Raw genomic sequence first — 15,491 nt, 5'->3', positions numbered from 1 at the left:
ACTTTCTCTTCTTTCCATCTCTCTCTCTCTCTCTCTCTCTCTCTCTCTCTCTCTCTCTCTCTCTCTCCCCGGTTATTAGCATTCACCTTTGGTCCCCAGCAGCGATGCCTCCTTTTATCATTAGGATGATGTGACAAATTGGTGCGTGCATAATTATCGTGTAGCGGCACAATTAGTGTTCAGAAAATCTCCTGCTAAGAAACAAATCGCGAACATTCTTACAAAAACACCTCGAAAATGTTGGATCCGTTGTAAGAAAACGAAGCGGGGTTGGTTGGTTGTAAGCATCGGTCGGAAGTTTGATCTGCGGGAAATAAAGATGCCATTTCCGCCATCTAATAAGGTTTGACGCGTTACATTTAAGAAAGTGGAAATGAGGAGAAAATGTGACGTGTAAGCTGAACACTCAACAAATTGAAAAAACGACTGGAACTTAATTGAAAAGAAACACTATCGCTTTGGAGATGGAACGGTTCTTAGTAATTTCGGACAAAAAACAGCAGCCCCATCTGGTGTCCTAATTGAAATTAATCGCTAACTGAAGGTTAAAATCATCATTGCGGTTGCATATTTGACCTCTGTCTTCGATTATCGCGCGCACAAAAGATTCTGTTCGTGTCGGACACATTTATGTTCAAGCCAGCGCCACCTGGTATCACAAGCGACTAACTGTTTTATCATAAAATAAAAATAATAAAAAAATAGGCCAATATTACTGAAATATTTGCGATGCTCAATCTTTTTATAAAAAAAAAAAAAAACTAAACAAACCAGAAGTATTCGCTACCAAACAACATCATCATTTATTTTATATTTTTGCGTCACGAGCTTTTTTTTTGACGAACTTTTTCGAGACTATTTATTTATGCAATTACATGTTTGTAATTTTGGAAAACAAAAAATCTTTTCTTTAAGATCCAAAAGACAGAGAGACTTCGAAAAAAAAAAAAAAAGAATTCTTCTTGAGAGATTAAACAAACATTGTTTATTCTTAATTTGTCCTTAATAACATAAAAAAACAAACAAACATAAAGAATGAAATGATCGCGTTACAATTATATGTTTTTCAGCTGACAAAGGAGCTAATTAACATCCTGATCACATTCGAAAAGATGCACAATCCATAACGAATGCCTGGTAATTACCATTTCAAATCCTCCAAATTACCACCATCCAAATGCCAATAGTATTACCCCACTAGGTTTCTGGATTTAATAATCTTTAGAAATAGATTAAAGATGGGATTTTATTAATCCCTTATTACAAACCTTCGATCATTCTTAACAAGAAATTGCAGTTTCACTTGGCTACAAACAAAATCAGAAAACATCTTTTCGTGCTCTAAAATGTAAACAGAGCCCCAAAATAAGATATTCGAAACTGTTTTAGCTTCATGAAGGGTAGACAACACGCGCGAGACAGGCATATCGGGGTAAACTGTACGAGACAAGCTTGCAGCTTACTCTTGCTGTTCAAGTTCTTAATAAAACTGTCACAGCCATGCGGATACTACCCTATCACTTGCCCGGATGTATATATATTCTTTTTATATACTTTTTTTTTTTTTCTCCTGGAGAGAAACGAATTTAACATACAGGCTTACCTAGCATTTTATTAAACATTCCAAACACACTCTTAACCATAAATGAGATTTCGCGTTCGCCTTTTGTTCATTTTCCATCGCGACGCTTGTAGGAGACAGAGAAGAGAAAAGTGTTAACAGTGTATGTTAACAGAATTTAATCCGGATAGCAACTGGAATTTTATAAGTTATTTATTTTGTAAACACAGTTATTAATAAATAAAATTTGAACGAACAAATGGCGTTATACTACGTGAAAGAAATGTTAGATGGATTCAAAAGAAAATGTTTATTCACTATTTCAGATACCCTTAAGAGAATATTAGAAGTAAAGAGTTGAAATGCGAGTAAGTGAGTTGTTGTAGAGTACATTTGAGCTTCTTTAATATATTTATACCTTCTTTTTATCTTGAAAGAGAGAGTATATTGGCTTTTACATATGTATCTATTTTTTTTTGTTTTTCGAGTCTTGCAAACTCAACAAATACTGTCATTTTAGTAATAAATAATAATTGTCGCATTTCTATTGGTCTGATTTTAATGAAATTTGGAATAGCTCAACAAATACATTTAAAAGGTCCATATATAAAATTTTATGAAATTCCGCCTATTTTGAGTTGTTACATGCGGACGGACGGACAGGGTTAAAAAAAAATAGGCGCATTATACATATATGCTAATGCGTCTAAAACATTAAAATCCTTGCCTGACAACCATACATGGACATCAGTTTTTGTACTATGATGGGAAAATCTCTACAACACACATCGGACTGCCAACAGACCTTTTGGTATTCGAATCCAAGGGCGACTAACTTGCTAAGTGAACTGAACATGACAGTAGACAATGTTGCCCAGTCACCAAAGCAACTCCTTCCATCCTGGCATGTCCATCTTCCAACTTGTGACTTTTCCTCCAAGATGTGGGCGAAAGCTAACAGACCAACAGCAGCTATTTGCGCCACATCAAGCACAGGATGGTTGCACCTTCACTAAAGCGGCTAAAAAATTGGACTGATAAATTTACAGCATCGCTGGAAAAAGTACTTTGAGTTACAAGGAGTTCACTTAACATCGTGCAGAACCTCTAGGTTAGGCTAGAAACTTAACCAACCTTCATGTTTTAAAATTGCAAGAATTTTGAGATTAAAATTTTGTGATGCAGAAAGATATTTGCGCAAACTTATCAATTATAATCGTGTAAAAGATTCTAAAATATTCTATAGAAACATCTGAGTAACCCCAGCAATGTGCAGGGAATGATTACTTGTATACAAACAGTTTCCCACAAGGGGTTTAGCGATCTTCTATGGCTTCCTTATAGTTTCTTCCCTGAAGAAAGTAGTCGCATTCCGAATGAAGAAATTATAACATCCCTTAACGAGACACGTTGATTCAACAGCGTATACATTAGAGAAACTTTCCGAAATCAGTTAAGACATGCCATCGGGATTCTACCAAGAATTCCTCATGGTTTACATTCACTATTGTTAAGATTAAATGGTTTCAGAGTGGATACGCCGATATATCACTCACCGTGTGAAGACAACACTTATCTTCAAGCTGTCTTGAAGAATTCCCTAGATGCGTCGATTTTTGTAAGATAACTTTCTTGTCTGAGTACCAGACTCGCCTTGCCACGATGCTAATTCAACATGCTAGAATCTCATTAATAGCTATGTATACAACGAAATAGGCTCAGCTTACTTTCTCGGAAAATGGTTTACGCATGGCTTGTCAGATAACAGACCTGTACCCCGGAGTATTTAACCACTTGGGATCCGACATGTTCCTCGGATAGCGTAACAATATGACAACTCTATCGACCATCTTTTAGCGAAAGATTCACTTACTAAGAATGCTCCAATGACCGTATTTTAACAAACATTTCTAAATACTCTATTTTCTTATCAACAAAGAATAATTTCTTGATGTTCATTTCCCTTAGTTTTTTTTTTCTTTTTCTAAGATGTCTTTGAAGAAACTTAACACAAGGTGATGTTAATGGGTGTCAACATATGAGCCCCTTCTTGTTTGGTACGCTATGCTTCATTTCTCCTGTCATTTACAATTAATGACAGCTATCATTACTCTTGTTGTAGGGTTGTAGCGAGTTTTTTTTTTTTAGGTCTTAATTCTGACTTCGATTACTCCAGGCAAGGCAGAGAATCTCTGGGTGTAGTAAAGTATTCGTGGATGTTGTAACACTGCCCAAATAAATAATGGAATAAAAGTTAATCACCTGAGGATGTTGTATCTTTTTGCTGTATCCATTTATGGTCTAAGAGTTAACGATTAGCCAAGTTTACTCTATTGAATATTGCCATGTTACGGTTAGTTTTTTTTTTTTTAGTCCCCTGATTTCCATTAAACAACAAAAAAGGCAGTTTTTATCTCGCTTTTTCTAAACCTTAATTGATCAGTAGACAGTTTTGCTTTGGTTACATGTTTTTTAGATGTAATTAGCCTACCATAATAGTCCTAAATTGCAACTGCATGTAGAAAATGACTACCTTAATGATTTGACATTAAAAACGACTTACACTTTAACACGTTTTTTGTCTCTTTTCTTTTAGCTCGACCAAATGCTCCTGTGATTGAGAAAGACGGAAAACCAGTTCATAATGGTTCCGTAGTTGGTCCCTTCTATGAAGGAACTACTCTTACTTTAGATTGCGAATCATCGGGAGGGAAGCCCGCTCCAGAAGTAACGTGGTGGAAGAATGCTAAAAATTTACCATCGGATTCGGAAGCGACCCCCGAAAAGAATGGAGCATCAACTGTAACATCCACTTTGAGTGTGGAGCTGGACAGAGATGATCTCGGAGCAACAATAGAGTGTCATGCTGACAACGATGCCATAGACGACCCCTATGTGTCCTGGGTAGAATTAGATCTGCACGGTAAGTTAATAGATTACTTTGCGACATTGTAAATAGTTTATTTTTATACGCTCTTCTAGCAGATTTCTCAATGATGATAGACTAGAGAATTCCTGGACAGTGGTAGATCAATGAATACTATTATCCTAGCCTGAGGCAGACTAACTCAGCCACGTTGTGAAAAAGGCCCATAAAAATTCCTCTCGTCATCGACAGGACTCGAACTCAGGTCTTTTCCAACTAGATGTGGAGAGGACGGCGATTCTACCAATTGTGCTACTCTCGAGGCGTACAGGAGGTGCTCACATCCTGGAATAACCAATTCTCTAATATTTTAGAGGGTATTATATTAGAATTACTTACAACTTGGGTATCTCTCATACCTACAATAATTAACTGATGATAGTAGAGAGCTTAAAGAAACGTTTTATCTGAAATATAACAAATAAAGAGAATGTCATTTGCGTAATGTAACATCCAATTTCTAACAGCCTTAACATAATTAAGAGAAAGTGGATTATTTACAGAAGCAACAAAAGGCGCTAGCGATATTATAAACATCTGCAATATTTAAGCGTCGAATTGAGTTTAAGTTTATTTCATTTCGCTCTCTTGCAATTGCACGACAGTTGTGTTTTGGGTTTCGAGTCATTATAATAGCCCACTTGCATCGAAGCACTTATAAACTAGGCAGCACCGACCTCGTACTTCCTATTGAGTGACTTAGTGTGTAATTAATGTTATTATATTTCGATTTGGAGTACAAACACTGCAGCCAGGCTCATTAGTCTCAACTGCACCATTGCTTTCCACAATTAAATGAAGATATTTTACTTTAATGGACGATACACAACCGGCGAAATGAAATGATTAACTTCCAGTCCAAAGGTTCGCCTTGCAAGCGATCGCCACACCGTTTTCAACTGACTTAAATGATGTCCACCGAAATTACTATCGCTTGGGTATGTTCGTAGAAAAGAAAACAAGTGAGAGAGAGGGGAAAAAGTTAGTGATTTTTCCAGAAAGTGCATTTTAGTGACAGCCAATATCATAAATTAGAACCTCGAAGCGAATTAGAATAATATGAGCGAATAATCGGTCACTTCCATGTATCGCACGAAACATGTATTAACCTCTGGTTGCATGCTGTGATAGCAACATCTGTTGCCTCTTTTTCGATGCAAACTGATAACTGCCCCTGTTCAATATAATTGTTTTTCTCCACTTTAGTGTGCAAGAGAGAGAGGGGATTTTTGTTTCGAAGCAAACACGAAATTTGCGAATATAAAATTATGTTCGTTACTTTCTGAAAATAAAAGTTGTTTATTATTTTTTTTTTAATTTCTAACTTAATCCTAGGCAAACAGCGTTGTTATTCAGGCTTGCGAAAAGGAAAATATCTTTAAAGTAATGGAAAAGTTGAGCTGAACGATGTGATTATAAATGGAGGAAGTAAAGTGTATTAAAAACTTAACTGACAGGAATTATAGCAGATAAGTACAGCAGTGGGCAAAAAATTGTGAGAGCAACAAAACTTTAAAGGTATGTTATTCAGACCAACGGCGATATACACACACGATCATTAATTGCTCTACCGACCTTGATATCATCATCCAATTTTGAAATCACGTCCACTATCCCTTCATCGATGCGAGAATAATATCACTTAAAGAGAATAGTTATTCCAAGAAATTGAATTGATTAAACATTTGAGTTTATTTTTAAACTTACGCTTAATCAAGAAACTGGCATTTTGAAATTTACATTTTGAACCAAGAGAAAACATGTTATTCAAGTTACATTTAGAATCAAGAAAAAAGACGTTATTCGACTTACATTTTGACTCAGGAAACTGAAATTTTGAAACTTATATTTTGAAACAAGAAATTGAAATTTTGAAACTTCATCTTGAATAAATGAGACTTAAATTTTGAAACTCACACTTTTATACTCACATTTTGAATCAAGAAAAAACACAAACTGTGAATCAAACGGACAGATCAGGAAAGTTATATTTTGAATCAGAAAAGAAATTAAATTATGTTTTGAATCTTATATTTCGAATCAAGAAAGCGACTTATTTAGAAACATTTTAAATAAACCTTATATATCAAGAAAACTACTTTTGAATCAAGAAAAAAATATATTCTTAAACTTACATTTTATAAAATGTACAGATCAATAAAGTTATATTTTGAATTAGGAAAGAAACATATTTTCCATTAAAAATACAAATCACGTAACTTATATCTTAGATCTTACAATCTTAATTGAAAAAGAAATATTTCGAAACATCTTGAATCAACCTTATAAATTAAGAAACTTTCATTCTGAATCAGAAAAGAAACAAATTTAAAATTTATCTTGTCTGTAATTTTTTTTTCTTCTTCTTAGTTCATATATTTCTAAAGAAACCTAGTATTTTTAATGCAGCCTGAGTTTGTTCTGTTCAAGTATTTCTATTTAACGCACTTGAACTGGTAGCTGTCTAAAGTTTCCACAATATGGGCTGATTGACTGAAGAATAAGAGAAGTTGGAGTGAGCAAACACCGTTACTGGCAAGGCATGTTGATTTGATTCTTTGTGTAGCGTCTCTGTTCAAAGGGAGTATCGGTGGGACTTTATCTGTATTAGGGCTTATTGTTTCTGTTCTTAGTTTACTGCATGCAATTCGCTCTTGGCTCAGTAGTTCGTTGTATTCCATCGTTTAAATCTGTGAAAGTTCAACGAACAACGCAACACAAGTTTTATTAAAGGTTTTGAAAAGTTCAACAACAAAAAAAAAATAGTATCTTAGCCTTTTTACTTGTAGTCTGCAGTAGGTGGCCCATGACTGCTATTGAGTCACAAACACTGTAATGCATACTGGATTGTGAGATACCGAGCTTGCATCAGAAAGACAGAGCTCTGAGTGAGCCCTGTTGGAATCATCTGCTTGGAGATTTTCTTTAAAAGATATTTTGCAGAAATTAAGTACGGCGTCTTCTGCTCTCAACAATCTCTCCAAAGCTAGATGTTAGTCAAACGTTGTTCTCTTCTGAATGTAGAATTTCCATGCGTGTTGAAGGTGAAGTTATTCTACACTCTCCCACAAAATATTAGAGAACGTATCTAATACTGCAGCATGTAGTTTCCTCTCAAGAAGCATGATAATTTGAAGATTAAATGCCTCGCGCCCATTTAATCTTCGAATGATAATAGGTATATACAGGGTGTTTTAAAAGTGATGGTCAATAATTTAAAGGTGAACTGTACAGACTACAATATGCAAAAAAAATAAAGCCTAGTAAACATGGGTCGTTAAGTGAATCGTTTTCGAGCTATTGCACATTTCTAGTTGGGATCCACCACTGACAAGGTGGACTGTACAGAGTTGGAATCCATCACTGACTTGTTTGTTTAAGTTAGGTTAGTTTATGCTCATTCTCTCTCCCTTTCCCCTTTCTCAATGCTCTGAGTCGTAGCAGGCATACTTGTACTTGTCAAAGGATAGTCAACATGGAAAGAGGTTACAGCAACGAAGAGTATACGGACATGCACTTCATGTATGGTAAAGCCAACGGAAGTGCCCTTGAGGCTGCAAGTTTGTACCAAGAAGCATTTCCCTGCTGAAGGCAGCCCAACAGGCGCACATTCATCAGGGTACATCAACGCTTTAGAGAACATGGGCGCTTCGCACATGGAGTACGAGCAGGTAGGCCCAGAAGCATAACACCCGACGTTGAGGAAAGGGTGTTAGAAAATAGAGCCAAATCCAGGAATTTCGACAATGAGGGTTGCTCTGCAAGAGCGTGTACTGAATCATAGCAGTGTGTGGCGAATTTTACATCGCCAGTTACTGTACCCCTACCATATCCAACGTGTACAAGGTCTCAACAATACAGACTACCTTCCTAGAGTGCTCCCATAGCCAGTGGCGGATCTTAACAGAAAATGTGCATTATCTCCAAAACGGTTCATTTGAGGCCCAATGTTCACTTGGACTTTTTTTGCCTATTTTAGTTTTACTTTTCACCTTTAAATTATTGACCATCATTTTTGAAACACCCTGCATGTAGCAGACCAAGAGATTCCTACCCTTCAAATAAAGTAATCACTGATACCTAAAATCCTATTGTAACAACGCTAATCCTTTTGCAACGTATACCGTCTTTCGTTGGGTACAAGCTGAATCCAGAAAAGTTGATATATATCGTCTTCTGGCCTAGAGCACAATCCGATGTCAGCCCAGCATATTCTCTGTTCCAAGGATATTTATTATATTAGGGTCTTCCGTAAATGATTACATATACGTATTATGTCTGTAAATTGCGTGTGTTCTCTGGTCGATTTGCCTGTTTGTTGAACGAAAAATTCCCAATTTCTGGGGAAGGGGGAACCTTTCTATCTACGCCTGATCACGAAATCAGCCACGGAGTAAAAAAAGCCCATTAAAGTTCCTTGGGTCATCGACGGGATTCGAACTCTGGCCTTTCCCACCCTGTGTGGAGCGGATGGTGACGATACCATTGTGCTACCCGCACAGACAGTAAAAGCCGGATACCTAGGAACGTATCCATACTGATTGCAATGCCGAATCATCACGATGTCCAAACTGTAATTGCAACCAGTCTTTTCTAAATCCTGTGAGCGATGGAAGTTGGAGAAAAAAAATCCAGAAATACAAAGTAGAGAACAAAGTCTCATACCCCAAAGCGAGAAAACATCTGCTACAAAACATGCCTAAATGTACATATGCTGAAGCATCTCAAATATACCCTGCAGGTTCATCTCAATATTAGCTTATACAGAATTATTCAAAAAAACTTCCCATTTCATCCACCCATTCGCTACATCAATTTCCCCAAAAGTGTCAGTTTCCGAATGGGCTCCATCACTGCTATCATTTGCATCTCAATCAACAAAACAACAAACTGTAGACTGGACGAACAGTATTCCAATCTCCATACTGCCACCTACTGCTCAATCAGCTGCAATCACATCATATCAATCGGAAAATCCAGTTTATGTTAAAAAGAAATCATCTGATACCAGAGTGAAGGATATTGCAGAGAATAATACTTATGGTGAACCCATTGTCCATGTGTCCATGTCATTCTTATGCAGAAGATGACATGGACACATATCCATTCTTCCCAAAAAAAGGACAAAATAAGAATTGTCCGTCACAAGCAGAGCATCTCTGAAAAACAGACAGATTGGCCTTCTAATTCTAAACTACACACTGAACAACATAGTTCAACGGAATTGCAGAGGCTTTCGCAGCAACGTACACTGGTGTGCAAAATTTAAGGACCAGTCAGGTTTTCACCTGTAGCTTCTCATAGGAGTGGCCTGGATATGGGTGCAAACCAAAAAAAAAAAAAACCTCGTGAGGTACAGAAATGATGAAGGAAACAACACCGACACAACAACGGAAACAAAACGGTACAGACGGACTTTATTCAAAAATGGCAACATAGCACTGGCTGCCATGATACAGATGCATCACTGCCAAAGATGGAACAAAGGGAAGAGGTGGTCCTCAGTAGAAGATATGGCCACCCCTAATGTCGATGCAGGCTTTGCACCGCCTGTCCATACTTAGAACAATGTTGTTGATAAGTTCTTGCGGTAACATCGTCCATTCCTCTGTCAGCGCCATCTTCAGCTGGTGAACATTTTCTGGTGGGTGTGGACGTGCCTCTAGGCGTCTCCCCAGAGCGTCCCATACGTGTTCGATTGGATTTATATCTGTGAAACGGACAGGCCAATCCATACGAACAATGTCCTCACTTTCCAAAAGCATATCTACAGCTGCAGTGCGATGGGGTGTGGCGTTATCATCCATAAACACGAACTCGGGGCCAATGGCACCTGGGAACAGACGAACATGGGGAAGAATTACCTCAGTACAGTAACGTGCACCGGTTACAGTACCGCTTTACAGTATCTGGAGTTGTGTACGTTATCTTGCCATCCAAGATAACGCCCTCCCAGACACCTCGACCGCCATATCGATCTCTTTTATTGACGTTTGCGGGGGGGGGGGGATACCGTGTCCCAACCTTTGGCCAGATTAGCTGACGTCCAGAATTGATGCTGAGAGTGAATCTACTCTCATCAGTAAAGAGTACCATAAGTAAAGATTTTGTGATTGTGACCTTTAGAAATAGTGTTGGTCCTTAAGTTTTGCACACCAGTGTAGATGTGCAAAACGCCACGGCTTCTAAGGAGGTCTCTTACAAAACGTGCTCATGGAGGAGTGGACATAATCATTGACTCAAGTGTTCCTTGTAAGAAAATTGCTCTCCAGACCTCCTTAGAAGCCGTGGTGGCTCAAATGACTCGCATTGCTTTAACGCTTGTTTCGATTTATCTTCTACCCATATATGATTCAGGAACTGGAAAAGCTTGTTTTGCAATTACCGTCTCCCGTCTGCTTATTAGGTGTCCTAAATGGACACCATCCATTACGAGGATCTCCCTTCTCAGATAGACGTGGTGAGCTCATTGAAATGTTACTAGACAGACAGACAGAATTTAATGTTATTGAACACTGGCTTATCCACTTTATCATTTATTTTTCCTACCGGATCAATCTCTGCAATAGATCTCTCGATATGCTCTCCTATCCTTTTCCCAAGTGTCGAATGGGCAACACTTGACAATCCTTTCAATAGCGATACTATCTAGTAATATGCAGAATTCAATCCACCCATTCCAAAACAGCTGATACACAAACGGAATGGAAATTTTCAAAAAAGACTGGACAAAATATAAAAAGCATGTCTCTTTTGGTGATCACATCATTGAGTCTTCTTTTATCGATACCGTATATAACAGCACAGATGCAACAACCACATCCCACAGTCTCACCTAAGAAACTGCCGGCATATCAATCGCTGGTGGAACAAAGATTATAACGTGTAAAGAGAAAAAATACAGCATGGAACCTATTCAGCAAATACCCCATCACTCTAACTTTATTAATTATAAGAGACTTATTGCCAAAGCATGATGCATCTGGCCAAAGGCTAAAACAGGACTCTTGGATAAATTTCGCTTCATCAATCAACAAAGATGAAGCGAATTTTATCCAAGAGTCTTTTTTAGCCTTTCGCCAGATGTATCAGACGTTCCGAGAGGCGTTTTCAATTTCCAGCAGAGATTACAAAAGCCTTAGTAACTGTGTTCTTGAATTGTTCTTCTCATATCACATATCAACAATCATTCCACAAAATTAAAGCCGAAGCTGAGAAATCCAAATTAAGCTCCATCGCCACCTGCCCTTTACCTTGTATCCAATCATTCACACTACCTGAACTGAAAGAATCCAAAAATGCCTCCAGAAACAGCGCCCCTGGCCCTGATGGAATTTACTATATAATGCTTAAACATCTAGATGAGTTATCTTTATCCTCACTACTAAACTTTTACAATCGGATCTTTTCCGAACATACATTCTCCAGTTCCTAGCAACATTACCATATAACAGCTATACCTAAACCAGGAAAGGATCATTCGACTCCTGTAGACCGATATCGCTAACCAGCTGCTTGAGTAAAATTTTGTAAAAAAAATGGTGCACCATCGATTAACATTGTATCTTGAGTCCAGAAACATAATCAACAATAATCAGTTCAGCTTTCAGAAGAACAGATCATCGTTAGATCTCATGATAAAGGCAGAATCAAACATAAGAAGCTCATTTATCAGAAATCAACATTTCGTTATGGTATGTCTTGATAAAGAGAAAGCTTTGGCGCTATGGAATCCTAAGGGATCTCCGTTCTATTGATATGAGATACCATTTACCATATTTTATTCAAAACTTCCTTCGGAAGAGATCTTTCCAAGTTTAATACCGGCAGGATCATTCATAATATCATCAGAGATCTTAGATATTCGGATCCTCACCATACAATCCTTTGTTAAAGCTCATAAGACATGCTCTGATACGTATTCATAAGAATCAACCAACTGTTGTCTTCATTAAATCCCAGTTGTATTCCAGGAAATGAGTGCGCTACTAAACCATGGCAGTGAATTACTTTTTAGGTTTAAGGGAATGGGAGGGGTTGTCTGAAGAGCTGCTAATAACGCAATGAATAGATGGAGACAACGAATACTTTACTGAGCTCGTAAAGGAGAAGTTACTGAAGGAACTTTGTCGCTATGGGCAATAATATAAAAGAGGTTACGTTGCTGATAGGCTTAATGAACAATCATGGATGTGGACGATGACCTCACTAAGAAATTATATGAAAGAAATGTCACCAAAACAACTAATAAAGAGCCAACCAACGTATGGGAGAACACAATGGAGTTAGGCAACGAAAACATTAATTTATTTATGGAAATATTAATTTTTGTTTATCGAAAACCACTACAAAAATCTGATCCTCTGTTTCTTTGATGTGATGACAATTTCAATGTTCCAGATTGCGGATAAATACAGCAGTGGACAAAAAATTGCAACACTATCAAAACTTTGACCAACGGTTTCTTTAATAGAAGCCTATTTATTCGACATCACTGGTGTCTAAATTTCAGATGATAATTATCCGCATGCGATAAAGATCATGATAAAAAAGGATCGTTGTCCCAAGAAAATGATTTAACAACTGAGTTTATTTTTAAACCATATTTAATAAGGAAACTTACATTTAGAATCGAGAAATAAACTTACATTTTGAAACTTACCTTTTTAATCAAAAAAGACCATTTTGAATCAGACTTACAAATCGTAAAACTCACAATTTAAGATAAAAAAAATTCAATTAAATTCATTGCATTTCTAGAAGTTGTTACTTCAGATCTTTCCAAAGAAATTAATGCTACTTGAGTGTGTCCTTTGAATGAATTCTGTTAAACACTTGACCTGGTGGCTGCCTAAAGTTTCCACAATGCCGACTGATTGGCTAGGAATAAGTGAATTTGCAGTGTTGATTTGATCCTTTGTGCACCATCTCTGTTAAAGGTGAGGAGGGGTAGACAGTTATCGGAGGGACTTTATTTGCATTACGGTTTATTGTTTCTATTTTTAGCTTGGTGCATGCACTTCACTCTTGGCTTTTGTTGATAATTTATTGTCTTATATGTATTTCATAACAGTTAAATCGCTGAAAGGCTGACGACTGGTTTTATTAAAGGTTTAGAAAACTTATTTTTAGTCTGCACCAGGTCAATCACTCATTGCTGATAATGTGTCCTACAAAAAGTGTATAGTGGATTGTGAACTACTGAGATGGACTTGAGAGAAGCAGAATCTCTCTCTCTCTTCCCTGTGGTATCCCTTTAATGACTCTACTGTAGATCGTCTTAGAGACCTCTGGTAGCACATGAGAACGCGTCACAGGCTATTGAATTTGCCTAAGATATACAGCTGTCGAAATGATCGTTTTTCCAATACATTGCTAGATTAGTGTACATTGTGTACATTGAAAAGCGGCCAAGCGTTTGCCATACATTTCGTTTTTGAAGCAGATCATCCCATCGGATGAAACGTGTCCAGCTTCTGCAGCTTCAAGACTACAGGGATCCATCAAATAGATGACTTACAGGCCCACAACCACTGGTTTCCTTCCGATCTGAGGTGGATGCCTCACAATCCACGAAATGACTGAAAAAATATAAATTTGTTTACTCTATTGTTATTCAACATATTATTTTCTCAATGTTCTTTGATTTATTTACTTCTCACAGAAGTTACTGATAAAGTGTGTTGCTTAAATTTTAGATTCAGTTGTGGCCGAAGAACTTGCTGATACAGCGACTGCTCTCGAACCCAGACAGTCCTAATAAGTTAAAACATGGCAATGACGCGCTGTTCAAGTTTAAAGATGTCTGGATAGTAGGAAATAATGGAATGAATGGGCGGAGACAGCGGATACTTTACAGAGCTCGTAAAGGAAGAGTTACCGAAGAATCAGTGTCGCTGTGGATGACAGTATGAAGGGTTTCAGTCATTGATAGACTTAATGAACAATTACGAATGCGGACGAAGAGCTTCCTAAGAAATTATATGAAAGAAATGTCACCAAAACCACTAATAAAGATGGTTAGCTTATTGTAGAAATAACAAATGGACTTTGAAAGAATACAGAAAGCTTGGAGAAACAGGAATAGTTCCTGACAAAACTAATGATCTTCGCTACCAAATGGCTCTATTTTTATGTACAAGGAGCGTAATTTACTTCCTTTTGAGGAAAAGCAAAATTCTGTTTTATTCTTCAACCAACTCTTAATCTGCCAATGGATCTTTCCTATTTGTTGCTCTCTCTCATGAATATTTTATTAATTCATACTCTAATTGGGCAATCTGTATATCGTATGGTAAAATTCCGCTAGAGGGAGCCGTAATTCTCTATTCAAGAATTAGTAAAATCTCTTTCAGGAAATGCTTTAATATGCAACTGCATAAATGGATACAGTAATAAGGTAAGCTGTAAGAAGATCGATTTTCTTCCAAATGTAATATGACCATCTTTTCAAACAGCATATTAGATCAACTAATGAGTTTTTTCCTTATGGAGTAGTTCTATATTCCTGTAAATCCCCTAATTTTTATCCCCTCTTCCTTCCCGATATTACCTAAGTACCATTTTGACAAAAACAAATAAACATTGCGAATGCTTGTACTAAGACTCTTTTTGGTGTTTTTATTTCAAATAGGTAATGAGGCTCACGCAAAAGCGCGTACTCCAGACATGTTGATATTAAATGAAACAGATGAAATCACTTTGTAATGCGCTGTTAGGTGTTTAGTCCAAGCACGAACATTGGTCTTGGGAAAACGGTGGCAATTATGTAGATTTTATGAAAACAAAAACGCAAAAGAAAAACAGTAAATGTGTATAGAAAAGCATAATTGTAAGCAGCTGAGTTTGGAATATGTCTAGCCAGCCTACGAACAAGATATTTATGAAACTAAGATCCCCCATTCCATTTCTTTAAAATTAATGTGCGAAACCACCACCTGAATTTATTTTCTGAGATTTTTCCATTATGAACAAAAGTCAGGTAGAATGAGAATACTTTTAAAA

At 37.1% G+C, this 15,491-nt stretch overlaps 1 protein-coding gene across 4 annotated transcripts in view; it reads left to right on the top strand.

The window, feature by feature from the left end:
* The window catches only part of LOC150077959 (hemicentin-1-like), a 424,550-nt gene that overhangs the window by 290,813 nt on the left and 118,246 nt on the right, over positions 1–15,491 (top strand). For all 4 annotated transcript variants that reach the window (XM_090385460.1, XM_090385457.1, XM_090385458.1 and 1 more), the window contains exon 3: positions 4,158–4,484. In XM_090385460.1, the coding sequence (XP_090241586.1) occupies positions 4,158–4,484 (327 nt within the window). The remainder of the gene's footprint in view (positions 1–4,157; positions 4,485–15,491) is intronic.

Source organism: Mastigoproctus giganteus, chromosome 11 (assembly GCF_048544385.1).
Source record: "Mastigoproctus giganteus isolate SK-2022 chromosome 11, ASM4854438v1, whole genome shotgun sequence".
Classification (NCBI taxonomy): domain Eukaryota; kingdom Metazoa; phylum Arthropoda; class Arachnida; order Uropygi; family Thelyphonidae; genus Mastigoproctus; species Mastigoproctus giganteus.
Note: the sequence above shows the minus strand (reverse complement) of the source record. Positions and strands in the feature narration are given on the sequence as shown.